The sequence below is a fragment of the Solanum lycopersicum genome, chromosome 9, assembly GCF_036512215.1.
Source record: "Solanum lycopersicum chromosome 9, SLM_r2.1".
In the NCBI taxonomy this organism is placed as follows: Eukaryota; Viridiplantae; Streptophyta; class Magnoliopsida; order Solanales; family Solanaceae; genus Solanum; species Solanum lycopersicum.
The window spans coordinates 58,003,974-58,025,480 of NC_090808.1; the positions used below are offsets into that span (position 1 = coordinate 58,003,974).

Here is a 21,507-nt window from a genome sequence, read left to right on the forward strand (position 1 = left end):
GGACTGGATCTCCTCCGTCACGTCTTGATGCCTTGAACCTCCGGCACGGACTAGCTTCTTATGTATTTTTAGCTTTTAGAATACTCTTAGTTTAGTCATTTGATTGTAGATGTTCTTGTGGTGATGACTTCCAGATTCTGGGGATAATGATAAGTTTTTGAGTTATAGAAGTTGATTATTGATTTTTATTAATGAGTTTAAGTCTTCCACATTACTTTTGTTGTTATTACATTGAAATGTTAAGGTTACATTGGTTGGTTCGCTCACATAGGAGGGTAAGTGTGGGTGCCAGTCGCGGCCCGGATTTGGGTCGTGACAATTATGAATTAAGTGAAAATGATAGTATATATGAAGTATCAGACATAGAAACTGAGAATGAAGAAGAAAATATTAACATAGATAACAACGAAACAGATGAAGAAATATAATGTCTGAAAATGAAATAAAAATAATATCTAAGGAAGAATATCAAGATGAAGAATCATCAGAACAGAAAATTATATTTGATAATACGATATTTGAACAAATAAAAGGAAAAGAATTAGATTTAAGTGTTGAAAAAGTACTAGAAATACCTATTTTAAGAAATTGGTTTAAAAGACAAAAAGAAGAATACTATGTAGTTAGTCAAAAAGAACATATCATAGATTGTAAATACACAAGAGGAAAAGCATATATACCTATAATAAATAAAAGAATGATAAACAAAGAAATACAAGATATAAAAGCTAAAACACCAATAAAATATGTACATTTAGGAGGAACAGAAATATTAATAAAAGCCTGCTTTAGAGAAGGAATAGATACACCTATAGAAATATATTTAGCAGATGATAGAATTGTACACCCTATAGAAAAAAGCATAATTAATGCAGTAAAAGGAAACTTAATATATCAAAAATTTAAGTTTACAATAAGTGCTAATTATACAGTATCATTAACAGATAAAAATATAGATAGATCATTAGTTCTATATTGGAAAATGTCTGGAATAGAACTAGCACCAGGGAGCAAATTATTTACAGCAAGATGTAAAAATTTATATATATTAACAACAAAGCATAAAATAACAGCAAGAAATAAAATTAATAAAATAAAAATAGAAAATCCTTTTGAAAAAATAATTACTGTAATAGACAATAATGACTACAGCTATAAAGAAATTGATATAGAAGAAGATTTAGAGATAGTAAAAGAAAGATTAAGCACTTCAAGCGTACCAAATACATTGACAAGAGCTACCTCATCAAGGATGAGTACATCTAAAAGAAAATATGAAATTCCACAAAGCTTATTAGATAAAGAAGAAATAACACCATATCATTATTTCATAACAGGAATAATAGACCAAAGAAAATATAAAATATTAATAAATACAGGACAAGAAGAAAATTATATAACAAGAGAGTTAGTATTAGAAGAAGAAATTATAAGAACAGGACATACATGCCCTGGACTACCTAGTGAGATAGTGAACACGAATGAAGAAACAACAGAAAAAGAAATAATTATAGGAGGAATACCCTTAGTAATACAATTTAAAATATACCAAGGAAATCATAATATTACGTTAGGAATAAAATGGTTAGAAAAAGTCAAACCATACAATATAGAAAATGAACAATTAACAATAACTTGCCAAAATAAGAAAATAATTATAAAAATGACAAAATGATTAATGAAAATATTTATACTTGCAAAAATTATAGTAGAAGGATATCACAACAAATATTATACCCCTATGATAGATACAGGAGCAGAAGCGAATATATGTAAATATAATTGCTTACCAGAAGATAAATGGGAAAAATTAAAAACACCTATGGTAGTAACGGGATTTAACAATGAAGGAAGTATGATTAAATACAAAGCAAAAAATATAAAAATACAAATATGGGATAAAATACTAACAATAGAAGAAATGTATAATTATGAATTGTGTTAGTTAGTTCATTTAGGATAGTTGCTATTCCTATAACTCTTTTGTTGGCGTAGAATTCTGGTATCTCAATCTTTTGTATTTCTTGTTGTATTCCGATATCTTCTGGAATTATCATATCTCTGGTCAAACCAATTTTTATAACTTGTATAATTGGTTTTATCTCATCAAATAATATCTCTACTAGTGCTGAATAAAACTTTATATAAAACAATGTTCCTTTAGTAATTCTTTTATAGTTCATAAAGGCTTTGTATAGCTCTGGTATGGTAGATATTTCATCTCCTGTTTGGGTATAAACTGTATTAAGCAATCCATAACTATAACATGTTTTTACTAGATTTGCATTGGGTCCTGGTTGTGCTATTAACTTATTATATCCTTGTAGCTTTTGGGTTATAAAATCAGTATTAGCGTCTTTGGTAGTTGGAGATCTAGGTGTTGAGTTTAAATAATTTTAGATTTTATAAAGGTTTTCAATATATGAGCGGGTTATGTGGTTGTAGGCTTTTTTTATCTTGGTTTAAACTTTCTGAGTAAGTATATATTTGTGGTGGTATAAATAATGAGTCTTTTTGGTTTTTTGGAATAAATGGTTTATCGAAGATTTTGTTCATATTTAAATTTGTATATCTTATTCCACTGGCTCCTTTTGTTGTAGATGTGCTTGCTGTAGCTGCATTTAAACAAACATTGTCATGGGTTTTATGGAGTTTCCCAACGTCTCCTTCTAGTTCTGGCTTTTTACCGTCCACCGAACGACGTAGCTCCGCATTTTTAGAGTCATGCTGCTGACTGTTAGCTTTTAGATTTTGTAACTCTTTTCCCATACTGTCCACCTTCGTAGAAAGCGTAGTAATTGCTTTGAGTATTTCTTCTATTGTATCTTGTTCAGTTTGAGTTCCTTTTTCTTGATAGGTAGTCTGCAACAAGGTTCTTGTCAGTCTTAATTACTTCAATTGTAAATGTAAAATTTAATATATTCAATACTAATCTCCTTATTTCTTTTGTTGTAACTGAATCTTCTAATTTTTTTGTTATCCACCATTTTACCTGTGTGTTATCTGTTCTTACAATAAATTTATTGTAAACAATATATGGTTCAAATGCTAATAAACATTTATATAATGCGAATAATTCTTTTCTATTTATTTCCCATTTTATTTGTGCTTCTGTATAAGATCCTGAATAATATCTACAATGGTGTTCTATTTTTTCTTTTTCATATTTGTATTTTAAAACTCCTCCGTAACTATGATCACTCGAATCTGTTTCAACAATGTAAGTCAATGTTTTATTTTCATCAGGAAAATATAGTTTTGGTAATTTTTTACATAGATTCTTAATAATTTTTATATGTTTTTTATCTTTATTATCAAAATGATATTCTACATCTTTTTAAAGTTTTTTATGTAATGGTTTTAAATGTTCTGTTAATTTTGGTATATATTCTCTTACCTAGTTTACTAATCCTAGAAAGGATTGTAATTTCTTTTTTGTATCTATATTTTTATCAATAGTAATTATTTTTTGTACTATATGAGTTTAAATTTTTATTCCATTTTTATCTATTTGTATTCCTAGAAATTCTATTTGTGATTTCATAATTTCTGCTTTTCTTTTACTCAAACTTATACCTGTATTTTTTACTATATGTATAAATTTTTCCAATAATCTTATATGTTCATCTTGTGTTCTAGAATATAGCAATATGTCATTTATATATACAATACAGTTTTCTAGTTGGTTAAAACAGTTATCCATAAAATGTTGAAATCTACCTGGTGCATTTTTATATCCAAAAGGTAAAACATTCCATTCATAGAAACCTTGCGGTACTGTGAATGCTGTTAATTGTTTGGATTCTTCTTCTAGTTTTAGGTGGTAAAATCCTGATTTGCAGTCAAATTTGCTAAAATAATTATATCCTTGTATTTGTCTTATTTTTAGTATTTTGTTTGGTATCGGATAATTGTATGTTTTAGTTTTAGCATTTAGATTACGATAATCTATGACCATTCTACTTTTACCTCTTTTTTGTTCACTGTGTTTTATTACTATAAATGCTGGACTTGTATGTTTACTATTGCTTTTTTGTATGTAATTATTTTCTAACAATTCATTTATATGTATTTTAAATTCTTCTAGATCATCAAAGTTATATTTTAATGGTTTCTGTGTTATTATACTATTTTCATCTATTAATTCAATTTTTACTTTTGTCTTATGTTTTTCCCATCCTTGTAATGGATCTTCACTATATAATTGTTCTAGTTGTTCATTAATTAATTTGACTTTGTCTATAGCAAATATAATAATTTCTAATTGCGTTATTTGTTTATTATTTATATTTTCCATTTCTTGGTTTATCTTTTCACTTCCTTTTATCCATTCCATAGGTTTTCGTTTTTTATTATTTACTCTTTTTGCTCCTATCTTATTTCCGCATGGTGTAGTAAGCCACCAATGTGTTTTTGTTATTATGTGTGGATAATATCTATCTAGAAATGGCATTCCTAATAACATATCTTTTGTAGTAAATTCAAAATTATACATTTCTTCTATTGTTAGTATTTTATCCCATATTTGTATTTTTATATTTTTTGCTTTGTATTTAATCATACTTCCTTCATTGTTAAATTCCGTTACTACCATAGGTGTTTTTAATTTTTCCCATTTATCTTCTGGTAAGCAATTATATTTACATATATTCGCTTCTGCTCCTATATCTATCATAGGGGTATAATATCTGTTGTGATATCCTTCTACTATAATTTTTGCAAGTATAAATATTTTCATTAATCATTTTGTCATTTTTATAATTATTTTCTTATTTTGGCAAGTTATTGTTAATTGTTCATTTTCTATATTGTATGGTTTGACTTTTTCTAACCATTTTATTCCTAACGTAATATTATGATTTCCTTGGTATATTTTAAATTGTATTACTAAGGGTATTCCTCCTATAATTATTTCTTTTTCTGTTGTTTCTTCATTCGTGTTCACTATCTCACTAGGTAGTCCAGGGCATGTATGTCCTGTTCTTATAATTTCTTCTTCTAATACTAACTCTCTTGTTATATAATTTTCTTCTTGTCCTGTATTTATTAATATTTTATATTTTCTTTGGTCTATTATTCCTGTTATGAAATAATGATATGGTGTTATTTCTTCTTTATCTAATAAGCTTTGTGGAATTTCATATTTTCTTTTAGATGTACTCATCCTTGATGAGGTAGCTCTTGTCAATGTATTTGGTACGCTTGAAGTGCTTAATCTTTCTTTTACTATCTCTAAATCTTCTTCTATATCAATTTCTTTATAGCTGTAGTCATTATTGTCTATTACAGTAATTATTTTTTCAAAAGGATTTTCTATTTTTATTTTATTAATTTTATTTCTTGCTGTTATTTTATGCTTTGTTGTTAATATATATAAATTTTTACATCTTGCTGTAAATAATTTGCTCCCTGGTGCTAGTTCTATTCCAGACATTTTCCAATATAGAACTAATGATCTATCTATATTTTTATCTGTTAATGATACTGTATAATTAGCACTTATTGTAAACTTAAATTTTTGATATATTAAGTTTCATTTTACTGCACTAATTATGCTTTTTCTATAGGGTGTACAATTCTATCATCTGCTAAATATATTTCTATAGGTGTATCTATTCCTTCTCTAAAGCAGGCTTTTATTAATATTTCTGTTCCTCCTAAATGTACATATTTTATTGGTGTTTTAGCTTTTATATCTTGTATTTCTTTGTTTATCATTCTTTTATTTATTATAGGTATATATGCTTTTCCTCTTGTGTATTTACAATCTATGATATGTTCTTTTTGACTAACTACATAATATTCTTCTTTTTGTCTTTTAAACCAATTTCTTAAAATAGGTATTTCTAGTACTTTTTCAACACTTAAATCTAATTCTTTTCCTTTTATTTGTTCAAATATCGTTTTATCAAATATAATTTTCTGTTCTGATGATTCTTCATCTTGATATTCTTCCTTAGATATTATTTTTATTTCATTTTCAGACATTATATTTCTTCATCTGTTTCGTTGTTATCTATGTTAATATTTTCTTCTTCATTCTCAGTTTCTATGTCTGATACTTCATATATACTATCATTTTCAATTAATTCATAATCTATGTACTCTATTTGCATATATTTTTCATTGTCTATAATTAATTCTGCTATTTGTTTTCTTTTTGGATTTTTGGATAATTTACAATCTTTAGCTATGTGTCCTATCTTTCCACAATTATAACAAGTACATTGGGATATTTTTCTTTTTGGTCTGTATGGTCTTTTTATTTTATGATTTTTTACATAATACCTTCGTCTTGGTTGTTTATATTTATATATAGTTTTGTTTTTTCTATAATTTTTATATCTTTTAGATTTTTGTTTTTTAGTTGTGCATCCAAATTGTGGTGCCATTTTATTTTTGCAACATGATAAATTTTTATTTAATACTTTTTCCATTTTTAATTTTTCTTTTTGGTTTTCGCATAGTTGTATGAACCATTGATTTAAAAATTTTATTCTAGATCCTAATGTATCTATCATTCCTTCATTATTCCAATCCTTTATCACATTTGTACTAAATGGTTCTGGTAATTTTGTATAATATTGTTTTCTTATTTCTTTTGCTTCGTCTAAATTGTATTTAGCTTTGTAATAATATTCTTTAAATGCGCAAGTATATTCTTCTAAGTAACACATTTTACATATAGCTAATTTTGTCATAAGTTGTCTATTTATTATTTTTTCTCTATTTTGTTCTCTTATATCTGTAGTCATGCCTCCAAATTCATTTCTTATTGCTGATTCATATTTATCTAGTATATCTATATTTGTTGCTGATGGGGATCCATCCATTTTCTTATCATTTCTAAGTACTTCTAAACTTTCTGGGGGTAGATTTTCTATCCATAATTTTGTTGTTCCTATGAATGTTCTTTCTATGTATCTTGGTGTTTTCGCTGTTTCTATTTTGTTATCTATTAACTGTTTAGACATATTTCCTATCCATAACAATATTGCTTTATTTATATTTGAGACACAATCTAAATCTAAGAAATTGTATTGTTCATTTGCTGGTTTAGGTGTCCAATTTTTATTTAGTCTACTGTTCCATATTGCATCATTTCTGTCTGATTGTTGATAGCTTTCTGTATAATAAGTTGGTGGTGTTCTCCTAGGACTAACTCTAGGACTATTTCTGGGACTATTATCTGGGGTTTTAACTCTTGACATACTAGGCCTATTCATATCTCCTGTGTTTATTTCTAATTTTTTTGGTTTATTTATCTGTTCTAGAATTTCTGTATATGTTTCACTTATATCACTTATTTCTGATTGTTGGTCATTTTCATTTCCGTCTATTTCATTTACTTCAATATCTTCATTTAGATCTTTTAGATCTTCATTTAGTTTCTGTTCCATTTGTTTTATTTCATTTGTTAATTCTAGCTCTTTATCTTTTTGTTTTTGTTTATTTTCATATAATAATTTTAACCTAGCTAATTCTTTTTCTAATTCACTTATTCTTGTATTTTTTATTTCTTCTAAATTTTGTACTTCTTGTTTTGCTTGTGTTTTTATTTTTTCAATTTCTCTTGATTTATCTATTTCTTCATTTTCTTTTGTTATTCTTACCATAGCTGTTAAACTATCTTCTAATTTTGCTGTTTCTTTTTCTAGCATTAAGTATAAGTTATTTCCTATTCTCTTGTATCTTCTTCCTAAATTTGAAAATACTATTTTTATTATCATTCCATCTTGGTTTTCATATGTTTTTTCGTCTACTGCAAACTCTTCTTTATTCATTATGATCTATGTATTATATTATGTTGTAATCCATATTCAAGACAATCTAATTCTAATTCTAACATTAATATATCTTTTCTTTGCGCTAGTATTGATTTATTACATACTCCTGCTAATATATTTTCTTCTAACCTATTTTTTCTATGTTGTAATTCTTGTTCTTTCTCAGTTATTTTTTCCATTATTTTTTCTATTAATTGTTGTTTATAAATTTCTTTGTTCATACTGTTTTTTCAAATAGCGAACATATTTGTATTCTGTTTTCGAAATTATATTTATCAATAGATCTTTTTTACCATTGTCTGTTTTGACTAGTTGCGATAGTTCATATTCTATATACAAGGGTCTTAATTTTTTTCATATTTTTCTTACCTTTTTATCTATCTTGGTTCTTTCTATTTTAGTATTTTTATTCATCATAATTTTTTATATAATATTTTAAAAAGTCTATTTAATTTATCTGGATATTTAATCTTTTTTAACCTGTAATTTCTACCATATCGTCTTAGCCAATATTCAGTCATATTTAATCTCCAATATCTAAATCATCATATAAATCATACATGTCATAATAAAGCTCATCTTGTATACTTTGTATGGTTAACTCAGTCCAACCTTGGGTTGTTATTTCTATTATCTCATATGTTAATAATTTATTATAAATTTCTCTTTTTATATCAGTATTCAAATTTTTTAGTATATAGAGTAGTAATATCTTATAATCAACATTATCGTCTAATAGGTATGTTTCCATTTTTATTATTTTCATTTTTCACTAAAACTTTATTCCTTCCAATCTCTTAATAAATTATACTTGCTTATTATGCAAAAATAATGATTTAATAATCATCTCGTCTGGTCACTACTACAGCTTTCTTCTTTGATTAGTTACCCTAACAGCGCCTCAACTTTGTTTACTCCCCTAAACGGCCTTCTCTGCCTACCGGTTTCAACCTTAGGATGGCATAGTCTAGGCATACTTATTCGAAGAATATTTCTGTAGCAAACTTTCTAAAGATGGTTATTATAACATTATTCAAACATGATAAACAATTATAATTAACAAGAGATTTTCAGGAATAAATTAATTTAGCTACTCATGAATATAAAATGGTATACCTGTTTTTGTGGATCATTTGTCATAGTTGATTTGTTTTCCATAATTATTTAATTATATGGCTCTGATACCAATGGAGGGGGTGGAAGCGGATTAAACCACAACTCTAAAGTATGTTTTTTCCAAAAAAATTAAAACAAACCAATTGATAATGCTAAAGGGTCATCTCTTGAGTAACTGAAAATACGCATAAGAGGGGAGGGGGATTAAAATAGGCAGTAGCAGCAAACAAAGCAAAACACTAAAACTAAACAAACCATTTTAGCCGAATTAACTCATATCATTGACATAAAAACACTAGAAATCTAAGCGAAACAAATAACAATGAATGCCAACGTATCACTTTAAAAATCATTGACTACTCCATGCTTATCAAACTTTGAGACTGTTGAAGTGTAATAGAGAGCAAGACCATGTAACAAAGAACATGTAGAATCGATAACTTACTACACTGATTTTAAACTAATAAAAAAAGACTCCTCCAAACTACTACACTAAAGAGATTCGAGGAGCAGAACCCACACATGACAAATCTCGAATAAACATAAAGCAAGAAAAATACGAATTTACTCGTTTTTACCAAAATCAAGGAAATATGTAGGTCAACTTTTGAAAATAAAATGAAAACAAAGGAAGGGCCAATGTTTGAACAAAAGTGAAAACTAGTAATGACATTTGAACATCACATAAACAACCGACCTTTATATTTGAAAAAACAAGTCACTTTAAAACTGATGTAAATTAAGAACGAAATAAATGAGAACTAAACAACTTATAACCAGCAAGAACCATAAAAAGAGAACAAAAACACAGACCCACATTTTATGGACTCAACCGCAAATGATGAGCAGTTCAACTAAAAGACAAAAAATTGATTCCAAATCGGACATGCTGGACAATAAGACAAACGAGAGATTCGAAAATAGAGAGGACTAGTCGGTACACCTAATAAACAATAGGCGAACGACATACAATTCTTATACTATAGCTTTGAAATCACACTTTTATTCAGGAAGAATATCAGACCCTAAGAAAAAGAAGAAAAAGATAATGAATAAGATTAAAATAAATAACGAAGAAACAGCAAAGCTAGATGCGAACCAACAAAATCAAAAACGATGCTACTAGTAGACAATGAAATCGCTAAAACACCACAACCACAATATAGCAATATGTAAGGAACTAAAAACAGCAACACAAACTTCTCGATTTCTTGAAAAATCATTCTGAAATGTAGAAGACAAGAAAATATGCGAAGGAGGAGGTGTTACCTCTTTCTGCGCAGCGAACTCGGAGATGATGACGAACATCCACCAGACAAATTTGAACGAGTAGCAAATTGAGAAACCAAAACAAAAAGCTTTCTCAGATATAAAGTCCACTCTCCAAAATTTAGATAATTACTAAAGAAAACTGTCCAAATGTGTATTATTTTTTTAAAACAAGTTTTCCCCTCCCCTATTTTTTGTTTTTTCCAAAAAAAACTTCCGTAACACAAAAAGAAAAGGATTAGGGTTCGAATTTGGGGAAAAAGGAGTGAAAAGATTGAAAATCTTTCACCCTTTAGGTAGACACCCCTTTTCTCTGAGATTTGAACCCATTTCGAAAGAGGAAAAGGGAATGGACGTTTAGGATGCATCTCATGTCCTCGAAGTGCCACGCGGTTCGATCTCAAGCCAAAAGAAGGAAAACGCATGCCTATTGTTGGTGCTCTTGCTGCTGCCACTGTATGCTGAGAGAGATGTTGAGGAAGAAGACAAGGGTATGCATCTTGCTTACGCCGTGAAGTCGTCTTAACGTGAGGGGCGTAGGGGTTGGCGGTGTGATTCACGCGTCTTCCATTTGTATCACAGTGAAGACATCGTGTATCTTCGTGTTGTTGTCGCTTTGTGAGCTTCTGGTGGTGACATTTTTTTCTAGTAATAAGAACGTTGGAGTGGTATGTTGGGCCTTCTTTTGTTATTTGTTGGGTTGGGTCGAGGGATTGTTGGTGGGATGTCTTGAGTGGAAAATAATAGGTAAGGGAATTGGGTTGAGAAGGGATGTGGGCTTTGGTGGTTGATGTGGGGCTGCTGAAAAATGGGAAAGAAATTGGGCCTGAGCTGAAATTTGAAAAACAAGCGGGCCCAAAATTGGTTTAGGTAGGTTTAAAGAATGTTTATGGAAAAATTCTAATTAAATAAAGACCAGAATCGTTTAAGGCTCACACAAATGAATTAACATAAATTAATCAATGAGCCTCTTAATTCTAACAAGATAAAATAATTAACTTGGATATAAACTAAAGACTCAAAACATAGACTACTAATTTTGAAGAAATTAATTTTGATAAAGCGTTAAGTAAAAATCTTTTTGAGACGATTTTCGAATATTTTATGAAATATGCTAATTACATAGGATATATACATTGTCTAAAATTTCGAAAAGACACAAAATTACATAAAAATAATCTTGAAAATAATTTGAATTTTATACAGTTAATTATTTCAAATAGTTTGGAATTTTAAGAAGCTCAATAATTAATTCATATCGGGGAGGGTCAAAAGTGTGTGTCAACAAATGTCCCTCATTTTACTTGGATTGATGCAAGAAATTAGAGAAAAATTGAAATTGACCAAGCCAATTTGGAATGACCACATATTCATCTTTAGGAAAGATATTTGTTACGTACTTTAGGAATTACAGTCGAACCCCAGAAATGGGTTTCTTACATATCTCAGGCTATACGAGAATTCAGGCTACTTGTAGTTCAATATGATCGATTTGACGCACGATTTTGAAAAAATCAAAAGATATCCCAATACTGAATTATGAAGGGATCAGAATGCTTGAGAATAGATTTAAGAGCGAAATATTGGAATACAACCAAGTTTTTTACATCGAGCCCGCCTACATATCCTTAACTCTTAGGAATCATGTTGTTTGTTGTTTGACTCAATCAGTTGAAGAGGAAATCAATAATGCTAGATAACCTTTGATTTTGGAAGAGGGACAGATAAGTCGAGTATGAAAAAGATGCTTGTAACCTCTAAGCCATGAATGTGGTGCACTTCACACCCATAATTAAGGACTTACACAGACATAATTTCTGAAGTTTTTAGTGAAATATCACTTGGATTGGAAAGTTGTTTCCGCTAGATATCAAAATTTTTGGATGCAAGACTGAAACCAAGAAACTTAAAGAAAAACTCACATGTCTTCTGATAAGGATGTGGTTTGATTGTGGTGGAAGTCGCTCCTTTGCTCGTTTCCTAAGAGTTTGACGCTCCTCTTTGGACTATGTCTCAGTTCGCTGCTAAGAAAAAGTTTCACGTTGTGTTGCATCCTTGTTGATGTAGACCGCGCCTATGGTTTGATTTGAGAATTCATTCTCTTGGTTGCTCTCGACAAAGACTGAAACAACTGGTTAGTAAAAAATGTAACTGAAAAAGTGGTAGTATCTCTTACGATGTTTTTCAGTTACTCTTGATGTCAAGAGATGTTACATAAGTATGTTCAATATATGTTGCATCTCAAAGTAAAAAATTAGTAGACATAATGCCGCTTTAGCTAGCGGTTTAAGTGAAGAAAGTAAAAAAGGTAATTCATATAGCAAATGAGTATAACTTAATGGATAAGCATAAACATTCTTTTTTATATAAATGAGAAAATAAAGAAGTATTTAGAATGAAAGATAATGGATATCGCTTTCGAAACATAGTGTGTCCATTACAACTTATGATTTGTTGAGGATTTGGAGATGTCATTGCTTGTTTTATGCATGGAAAACTCTGGTAATCTCTGCAATGAGCTAGTTAACTCAATAATTATCCAACTGTAACGAGGTGGATGACTCGATAATTCTCCAACTCTAACGAGGTGGATGGCTCGATAATGTTCCAACTATAACAAGGTGGATGACTCGATGATTATCCAACTGTAAAAAGGTGGATGACTCGATGATTATCCAACTGTAACGAGGTAGATGCTCGATAATATTCCATCTGTAACAAGGTGGATACTCAATAGTAGTTCAACTGTAATGAGGTGGATGACTCGATAATAGTCCAATTGTAACGAGGTGGATAACTCGATAATATTCCAACTGTGACGAGGTTGATGGTTTGATAATAGTCCAACTGTAACGAGGTGGACGCTTGATAATATTCCATCTGTAATGAGGTGGATGCTCGATAATATTCCAATTGTAACAAGGTGGATTCTCGATAATTTGGTTGGATGGGGTAAGGGTTTTGTGGAGCTATAAGGTAGGTTTTAAATGGTAAATGCTTTCGGACATTAAGATCAGCATATCTCTTTGATTTTTGGCTCGATTCAAATGAGATAGAGGAAACATATTTCCTTTTCCTTCTTAATGGTCCTAGGGATTCATCTTAGGGAGTCATTCAGATGATTTTTCTAGTCCTGAGTCTATCTTCAATAGTTTCTCCAATTTTAACTATTTCAGTGAACTTTCCTCCTAGAATGAGTAATATTTTATTATAATACTCCAGCTCTTGAATGTGACTAAGACTTCAATAATCTCTCTCTCAGTCATGGGAGGACTAACTCGTGCAACCTCTCTTCTCCAAAGGCAGACATACTCTCGATAAATTTCAGTAGAATTTTGTTCGATTCTCTCCAAAGAGTATAGATTGGGAATGAATTCTTATAACCAAAGCTTTCAATAAATTCTTTAGCCAAAGGGTTCCAACTTATCCACTGGTTGATTCCTTTAGAAATAAATCATTACAAAGCTTTTTCTTTCAGACGTCGACAAAAGAGTTCATTAACAAAGCTTTATCTTTCCCTACTCCAATAAGTTGATCACAATAAGCCCTCAAACGAGTCAAAGGATTTTCAACTCCACTAAAAGCAGGGGCGTCTCTATGCTATTGAAAATAAGGCTTTTGACTTAGGCCTCCAAATTTTGGGGGGCCCAAATTTTTGTCAAAAATAAATTATGTATTAAATTTTATAGAAAAAGTGATTATTTATGATAAAAAGTATAATTTGAAAAAATATATTATCTTATCCTCTTTAACCTCTTTTGTATTTTGTAAAAAATATGAATTAATAGTGAAAAGTGTTAAAAAAAAAGTGAATTACAATTTTTTAATTTCTTTTTAAATTTTAGTTTCAAGAATTATTACAAGCACATTAAAATTAGGTATACCAAGTCATCAACTTATTGAGTCAAATTCTAAGATTCTAACTCTTATCTTTATTTAATATTTGTCGGCTTATTATTTATGGCATTATGTTAACAATACATATAATAATTGTCTCACTAAAATTATGTTTTTCAATGTTTAGTTGATAAAAGCTTGCCTAAAACTAATAACTTAAAAAACAATATTATATACTGATAATTTTCATCTAAATAGTGTAAGAAAAATAATTTTTGAATAAATACACATATAATTTTTTTATATATATTTTAGGCCACGAATTGAAATTTTGCTTTAGCCCCCCAATTACGTTGAACCGCCCCTAACTAAAAGTGTCAAATTTTGGTACTCTAAAACCTTCTGGAAGTTCCAAATGTGAATGGCGATATAAATCTTCATTATTGAGCCCCACATGTCTGGAGTGTATTGAACGTCCTTCATTGCATTCATAACTTCCTCTCTGATGCTTTTCTCAACCCTTCCCTTTGTGACCTTCCACTCCTTCTCATTCGTCTGATGATGATTGGGTTCAAAATGTGCAGCAGACGAAGGGCATGATTCTGACTTTACCAATACTATCACCTACAAAGTTTGACACCAAACGTTAGTATCGATGATGAAGTAAAGAATAAAAGTAAAGTCGAAGAGCTAGATTATGTCATTTGGCTTATTGAGATTAGGCTATGATGAGCCTAATAATAACTTTGATCATGATTCGTAACTAGCGATCCTCCAACACTTTGTTTCTTACAACGTTGAAAGAATCTATTACTGTTTGGCTTTAACATTCGTTTATGAGGCCACGAGAGGCGTAAATGATGTCTTTTTCCATGCTTGACGGCTTTGAAATTGTTATTTTTATGAATTCATTGTTGCTGCATTCAAAGAAAAATTCTTAGTTTGAAATACTGATTTGTGTTGGTCTTGTCTCCATGATCCTTCTAGCAGTTGGCTTACACGCTCATCTGTCCTTTGTAAGATAATCCTGATGAAACTTTGAGGACCCTTCTAAAAAATTATGTCCCGGTCTAAAATATAAAAGACATCTTGTAACTTGCTTCGTTAATTATGAGGTTGCTCATTCAGGAATTTTGAGTCCCTTCCTTAAAATTATGTCCCAGTTTGCCTCAATAATAATAAATATAAGACACTTAACAAATGACATTTTTGTGTGGAATTTTTGAGATTATCTCAAAAATTTGTTCCAGTTGCACATTTCAACTTGATTTCCAACTTGATTCTCCATAACATGTCATCTTGTGGAGTTTTGAGATTCACCTAAAAAGTCTACCTAGTTGCATTCTAATATTTTAGTCTTGACTTGTTAAAGAAGTCCATCTTCAAATGAACTTTTCAGATCCTCTTAAATATTCTGTCCCAGTTTCCAATATAAAGAGAAATGAATTCTTACTGGGTATATGACCGAGCCGTTGTGGCTCCTACATATCCCGTTGAAGCAGGAATCAGGTCAAACGTAATTCTCTCAAGGATTAACCGAAAATAAAAAAATTTAATAGGGAAATGACCGAGGCGGACACAGGCCGCCTACGTATCTCATTCTTGAGAATCCAGGTAGAACGTATTTCATTACAAAGAATGTGTGATAAAATGGAAACAAAGAGACAAAATATGTTTTTCAAAGATAGATAACAATAACTTTATATATAGAATTTTGCCCGATGCTAGACATACTTCTTTTCGACATTTGATGACGAACATTTTCAAATAACTCTGTTTAGAAATGTCTTGTACTTACTCTAAGCATCCAATATTTTATCCTTTGAGGTGGTTTCCTAAATATTGATCAAATTGTTGTTGATCATGTTTTGTATCTTGTGCTTCAAGGTTGAACACTTCTTTGTATCGTGTCCAACGACTCCTGAATGATAAGTACACTTGTGGTCAGCCCTGTAAAATTTCCCCAAAGGATTGACTGGTCTTCCTTCTACAAAATAGAACATACCCATTGCTTTAAACCTTTCATAAAGTTGAGTTTCATATTCCCTTAATGGTGTAAATACTTTAGGAGACTTCCTAAAGTTTGGACGGGGAAATTTTTTCTGATTGACATTATGGTTTTGATATTTCCTTTTGGAAAGCTGACCACATATGGGTAGTCGTGACCAAACCTATCTCCTCTGCTTTTCCTTTTGATGTATCCATATTACTAATTCTGGTAGATTTTCTATTAGCTCGCAATGTGGTAAGGTTTGTGACCCTTCCAGTGTTGAAACCATCTTCTAAAGTTTCTCCCATTTCGACGATCTCAACAAATTTTTGTCCTATCATACATAATATTCTTTCATAGTACTTAGGCTCTTGAATTCGAATAAATATTTTAGCAATCTCGCCTTGGGACATGGGAGGTTAAACTCTTACGACTTCTTTTATCCAACGAAGGGCGTACTCTCGATAATTTTCTGTAGACTTCTGTTTGATCATCTCTAGATAGTAGCAATCTGGGGCAGTTCCTATTGTATGTCCAAATCTTTTCGTGAAATCCTTTGTGAGTTCATTCCAACTTGTCTATTGATTCAGTTCTTGAGATGTAAGCCACTCCAGAGCTTCTCCATTTAGACTTCGACTAAAGATGTAACACCCCATAGCCAAAAAAGAACAAAAACCAGTTTTGCAGAAAAAATCTACAGGTACAACCTACGGTGGCATCGATGGACCATAGCCTGACCCACGGTCCATCCTGCACAACCGTCGATGGGATCATAAATTCCAAAAAAATTTAGCCAAGAAAAATTGGTTAAGTCTTGGACGATGGACGGACTTATGGTCCGTAGGTTAGACAACGGTCCCTAGTCTGTGACTGTGACTGTCGATCAATACTCACTTCACTCACTCTCTAACAAGAGCTATGGATGACCAGCACGGTCCGTAGGTGGAAAATATGCAGACACTTAATGGGAAATGAAGTTGGGTCAACTTCAAATAGTCATACCTCTTATCACAAAAGGAATTAGGTATCCATAACCTACCCACAGATAGATAATTGCATTATCTTTTCATAGCCACCGACCTTGCTAAAATCAGACCTCCGAGTAAAACGTTATGCCCATTTTAGTAAAGGTCTATCAAACAGGCCCAGTCGACTGACCCAACAATGGGGGTTCGGTCAGACGACCAACCGTCAGTCCTGGCCGTCGTTTGGTCCGACAGAAACTTATCTAGGGGTCTTTTGGTCTTTTCCCACTTTATTTAAACACTAAGCTACATCTTTTTTGACCCTAAATCATCATATTTTAGTCACTTTAAGCCTAGAAACATAATTAAAACATATCTAAGTCAAATCATGAAATCAAAAGCTAGAAATTAAAGCAAGAAAGGAGAAAAAGTTCAAGAACCCCAGTTCAAGAACGCAACAAATTCCAACAGTTCCAGCCCTGAAACCTAAGTATTTTTCCGTGGATTTCACTAGTGGGTTCCTTTCACCCATTGGGTCCCTAGTTTTCAGTCAAATTCTTGATGCTCTTGTCATGATTAAACCTAGGTTTCTAGAACTTTGATTGAACTTCATGAATTTTTTAAATATATGTTCCAAATCAGATTATCATACTATTACTTAGATTATCGAATGAATTTCAGAACCCTGGCTTTGTATTTCTTTAGTTCTTAAATTACACATGCTAGGTCAGATATTTCAGACACTTCAGATATACATGCTAAGTTATAAATCCATAATTTCCAGATTAATTGTTGCATTCTCAGTTTGCATATTTAGTTTTGAGATATCCAGTATTTACAGAAACTCAAACATAATAAGTAAATTTACAGGATTTATTGGGAGTAGCATAATACCGAGTTGGACTAGGGTTCAGCGCACCCAATAAGTCCCAGAACTACTAACCAAGTAGGTTGTAAGTCCCCTCTGTGGGAAATCAGTTTAGTGATCACACCAGCATGCCTTTATACATCTGGCAGGGTATATTGGGTCCTCTTGATGGGGCGTATACACCGGACTCCACATTTAGCTCATGTTATTTTATTATCGATTATTAGTAGCTCCCACAGATTAGTGAGACTTTCAGCATTGACCATTTATCAGTATATTCAGTATTCAGTTTCAGTATGTTATAAATTTTTCATTGCATCCAGTTAGCTCAGAATTCAATTAATCATGTCAGATTATTATACTTTTTATTATGCTTGTTCAGTTATGTTTTATTTCAGCTTTACTCTATTCTACATGCTCAGTACCTTTTAAGTACTGAAGCATACGTGTGCTGCATTTTTTTTATGTAGGTTCAGGTTCTCAGCATCCAGATCACGCATAGATCGACTTTTGATCTCCAGTTCAGCAGATTTAGTGGCGAGTTCTCATTCTCAAGGACAACAGTTATGAGTTTCATTTCAGTCTTTAGTTATTTGGTTTCAGTTTTTGCTAGATTTAACTAGGGGCTTATCCCAGTATTTCTAGTCCAGTTTAGTGACTTATTTCAGACATAGTTTCATCTTAGTGTTGAGTTAATATTTCCTTTGTATTAAACGCATTATTTTCAAATATCTCAGTTATAGAATATGGGTATTCCATATCTTCTCAGATTAAATTATGATTTAGCTTCCGCATCAGTTTATATTCTTTAGTATGCTCATGACCATGCCATCAGGGTTAGCTTGGGATCTCTTATGGTCCTAGGTTTCATGTTCGCATCTCGGGGGTAGCTCATGGGGTGACAGAACTTTGTATCAGAGCGCTAGGTTTAAGTGTCATAGGATGCATGAAAAGCCGCACTAAGTAGAGTCCTTTTCATGGGTGTGAAGTGCACCACATCTAATAAGAGGGAGGCTATGAAGTGTTTTAGGAAAAATTCACTTTCTTGGTATTCTTATCGTGTGTGAGGTATTATCTTATTCCATTCTAACTTGACTTTTTACGTTTCAGATCATGCCTACTCGTAGAGCTAACGCCAGATGTTCAAACGCAACTCCTCCATCCCCAGATCAGTAAGTCTCCAATGCGGAGTTCAGAAATGTCATACAGATGTTAGATCAGAGTATGACTAACCAGAACAATTTAGTTCATGTTCACGTGAATGAAAATGGTGGATCAGTGGGAGCAAGGGTCCGTGACTTTGTTAGGATGAATCCTTCTGAGTCATTAGGATCACAAGCTAATAAGGATCCTTAAAATTTCCTGGGTGAGATCAAGATCTTTGAGGTAATGCAAGTCATTGGGAATGATCGGGTTGAGTTAGCATCATACCAGTTGAAGGATATTAATCATATCTGGTACACTCAGTGAAAGGAGAATAGGGGTGCAGATGCAGCTCCTATCACTTGGGATTGCTTTAGTGAGACTTTTCTGGAAAGGTTTTTCCCAATAGAGTTAAGAGAGGCAAAGGCTAAGGAATTCATGAACTTAAGGTAGGGTAACATGACAGTCTAAGAGTGTGGACTCAAGTTTAACCAACTCTCCAGGTATGCTCCTTACATAGTTGTTGACTCCAGGGCTCAGATGAACAAGTTCTTGTATGGAGTGTCAGATTTGGTGAAAAATAAGTGCAGAAATGTTATGTTGCTTGGAGATATGAACATCTCTAGGCTTATGACTTATGCTCAGCAGGTTGAGGGTGATGATCTTAGAAAACAGGCTAAGGAAAATAAGAAGGCTAGGACTGGGAACTATGACTATCCTCAGCAGAAATTGGGTGGTGGAAATCGCTCGCAGAGTCAACAGAAGTTTTCAGCCCCAGCCCCTTCATAAGCTAGTGTTCCATCCTCTAAGAACATGTATGACCATAAGGGTAGAGCACCAAACTCTAAGACTCAGGGAAGTGTTTCAGGCACTAAGACTTACCCCACTTGCCCTAAGTGTGGCGAGTGTCTCACAGGAAAAGAGGGATGTCTTGGGTGCGGTCAGTCTGGTCACAGGTTGAGGGATTGTCTTTCTAGACAAGGTTAAGGAGGTGGTAATGGTAGAGTTCAGTCTACAACTTCAGCAGCACCATCAAGTCGCCCAACTTAGCAGGGTAACTCATCTGGTACAGGTGGCGGTCAGCGCCAGAACAGGTTGTATGCTCTTCAAGATCGCCAGGATCAGGAGGGTTCTCCTGATGTAGTCACTGGTACGTTATGTGTCTTTAACCTTGATGTTTATGCATTTTTAGATCCAGGGGCTACTCTTTATTTTGCAACTCCTTACATAGCAGTCCAATTCAATGTCAGTCCAGAAACTCTCTCTGAACCTTTCTCAGTATCTACTCCAGTCGGTGACCCAGTTATAGCTAGACGGGGTATACAGAAATTGCCCTGTCACAGTGTCTCAGAAAGTCACCTCAGCAGATCTAGTAGAGTTAGAAATGGTAGACTTCGATGTCATTCTAGGCATAGATTGGTTACACTCATTTTATGCCTCAATCGATTGTATAACTAGGATTGTTCGTTTTCAGTTTCCAGATGAGCCAATCTTAGAATGGAAGGGTTGTAGCTTAGCGCCTATGAGTCGATTTATTTCTTACCTTAAGGCCAGAAAGATGATATCTAAGATTTATTTCTATCATCTAGTTTGGGTTAAGAATTCTAGCCTTGAAACTCCAACTCTTGAGTCAATTGCAGTAGTCTATGGATTTCCAGAAGTATTTCCAGAAGATCTTCCCGGAGTTCCTCCCAAAAGGGAAATCGACATTGGAATTGATCTCCTTCCAAATACCCAACCCATTTTTATTTCTCCTTACAGAATGGCTCCAACAGAGCTTAAGGAATTGAAAGAGTAGTTGAAAGACCTTATAGATAAGGGCTTTAATAGAACTAGTATTTCACCATGGGGTGCACAAGTGTTGTTCGTAAAGAAGAGAGATGGTTCTCTCAGAACGTGCATTGACTATATATAGTTGAACAAAGTCACAATCAAGAACAAGTATCCCATCCTCAGGATTGATGACTTGTTTGACCAACTTCAGGATACTAGCTATTTCTCAAAGATAGACCTCAGATTGGGTTATCATCAGCTTAGAGTCAGAGATACTGACATTCCAAAAATAGCCATCAAAACTCAGTATGGTCATTATGAATTTGTAGTTATGTCGTTTGGACTAACTAATGCTCCTGAAGCTTTCATGAATTTGATGAACAGAGTGTTCAAGCAGTACTTGGACTTGTTCATTATCGTCTTTATTAATGATATCCTTATTTACTCTAGGAGTGAGGAATAACATGAAAGTCATTTAAGAGTTGTTCTGCAGACTCTCAAGGTTTGCCAGTTCTTCGTAAGTTTAGCAAATGTGAGTTCTGGGTGCAATCCATTGCTTTTCTTAGTCACATTGTATCTAGCGAAAGGATCCGAGTGGATCCACAGAAGATAGAGAAGTGAAACAGTGGCCCAAACCTACCTCTGCTACAGATATCAGAAGTTTCTTAGGTCTAGAGGGTTATTATAGAAGGTTCGTGGAAGGATTATCCTTCATTGCCTCACCAGACTAGGTTGACTCAGAAGATGGTCAAGTTTTAA

General features: G+C 32.2%; 1 protein-coding gene across 1 annotated transcript; it reads left to right on the plus strand.

Annotated features, from left to right (window-relative positions):
* The first annotated feature begins 19,788 nt into the window (after positions 1-19,788).
* On the plus strand, positions 19,789-20,773 carry LOC138338617 (uncharacterized). The gene is made up of 4 exons (XM_069289596.1): positions 19,789-19,957; positions 20,048-20,125; positions 20,168-20,352; positions 20,450-20,773. Exons 1-4 carry the CDS (start codon positions 19,789-19,791, stop codon positions 20,771-20,773), a joined length of 756 nt encoding a protein of 251 aa, XP_069145697.1.
* The last annotated feature ends 734 nt before the right edge of the window (positions 20,774-21,507 follow it).

Bases quoted from the DNA above. Each gene is read 5' to 3' on its own strand.
- LOC138338617 (XM_069289596.1), top strand. From the start codon at position 19,789: ATGTATGACCATAAGGGTAGAGCACCAAACTCTAAGACTCAGGGAAGT. The intron at 19,958-20,047 runs GTTAAGGAGGTG...CATCTGGTACAG, and splicing joins GGATTGTCTTTCTAGACAAG to GTGGCGGTCAGCGCCAGAAC. The intron at 20,353-20,449 runs GTTAGAAATGGT...GTTCGTTTTCAG, and splicing joins ACCTCAGCAGATCTAGTAGA to TTTCCAGATGAGCCAATCTT.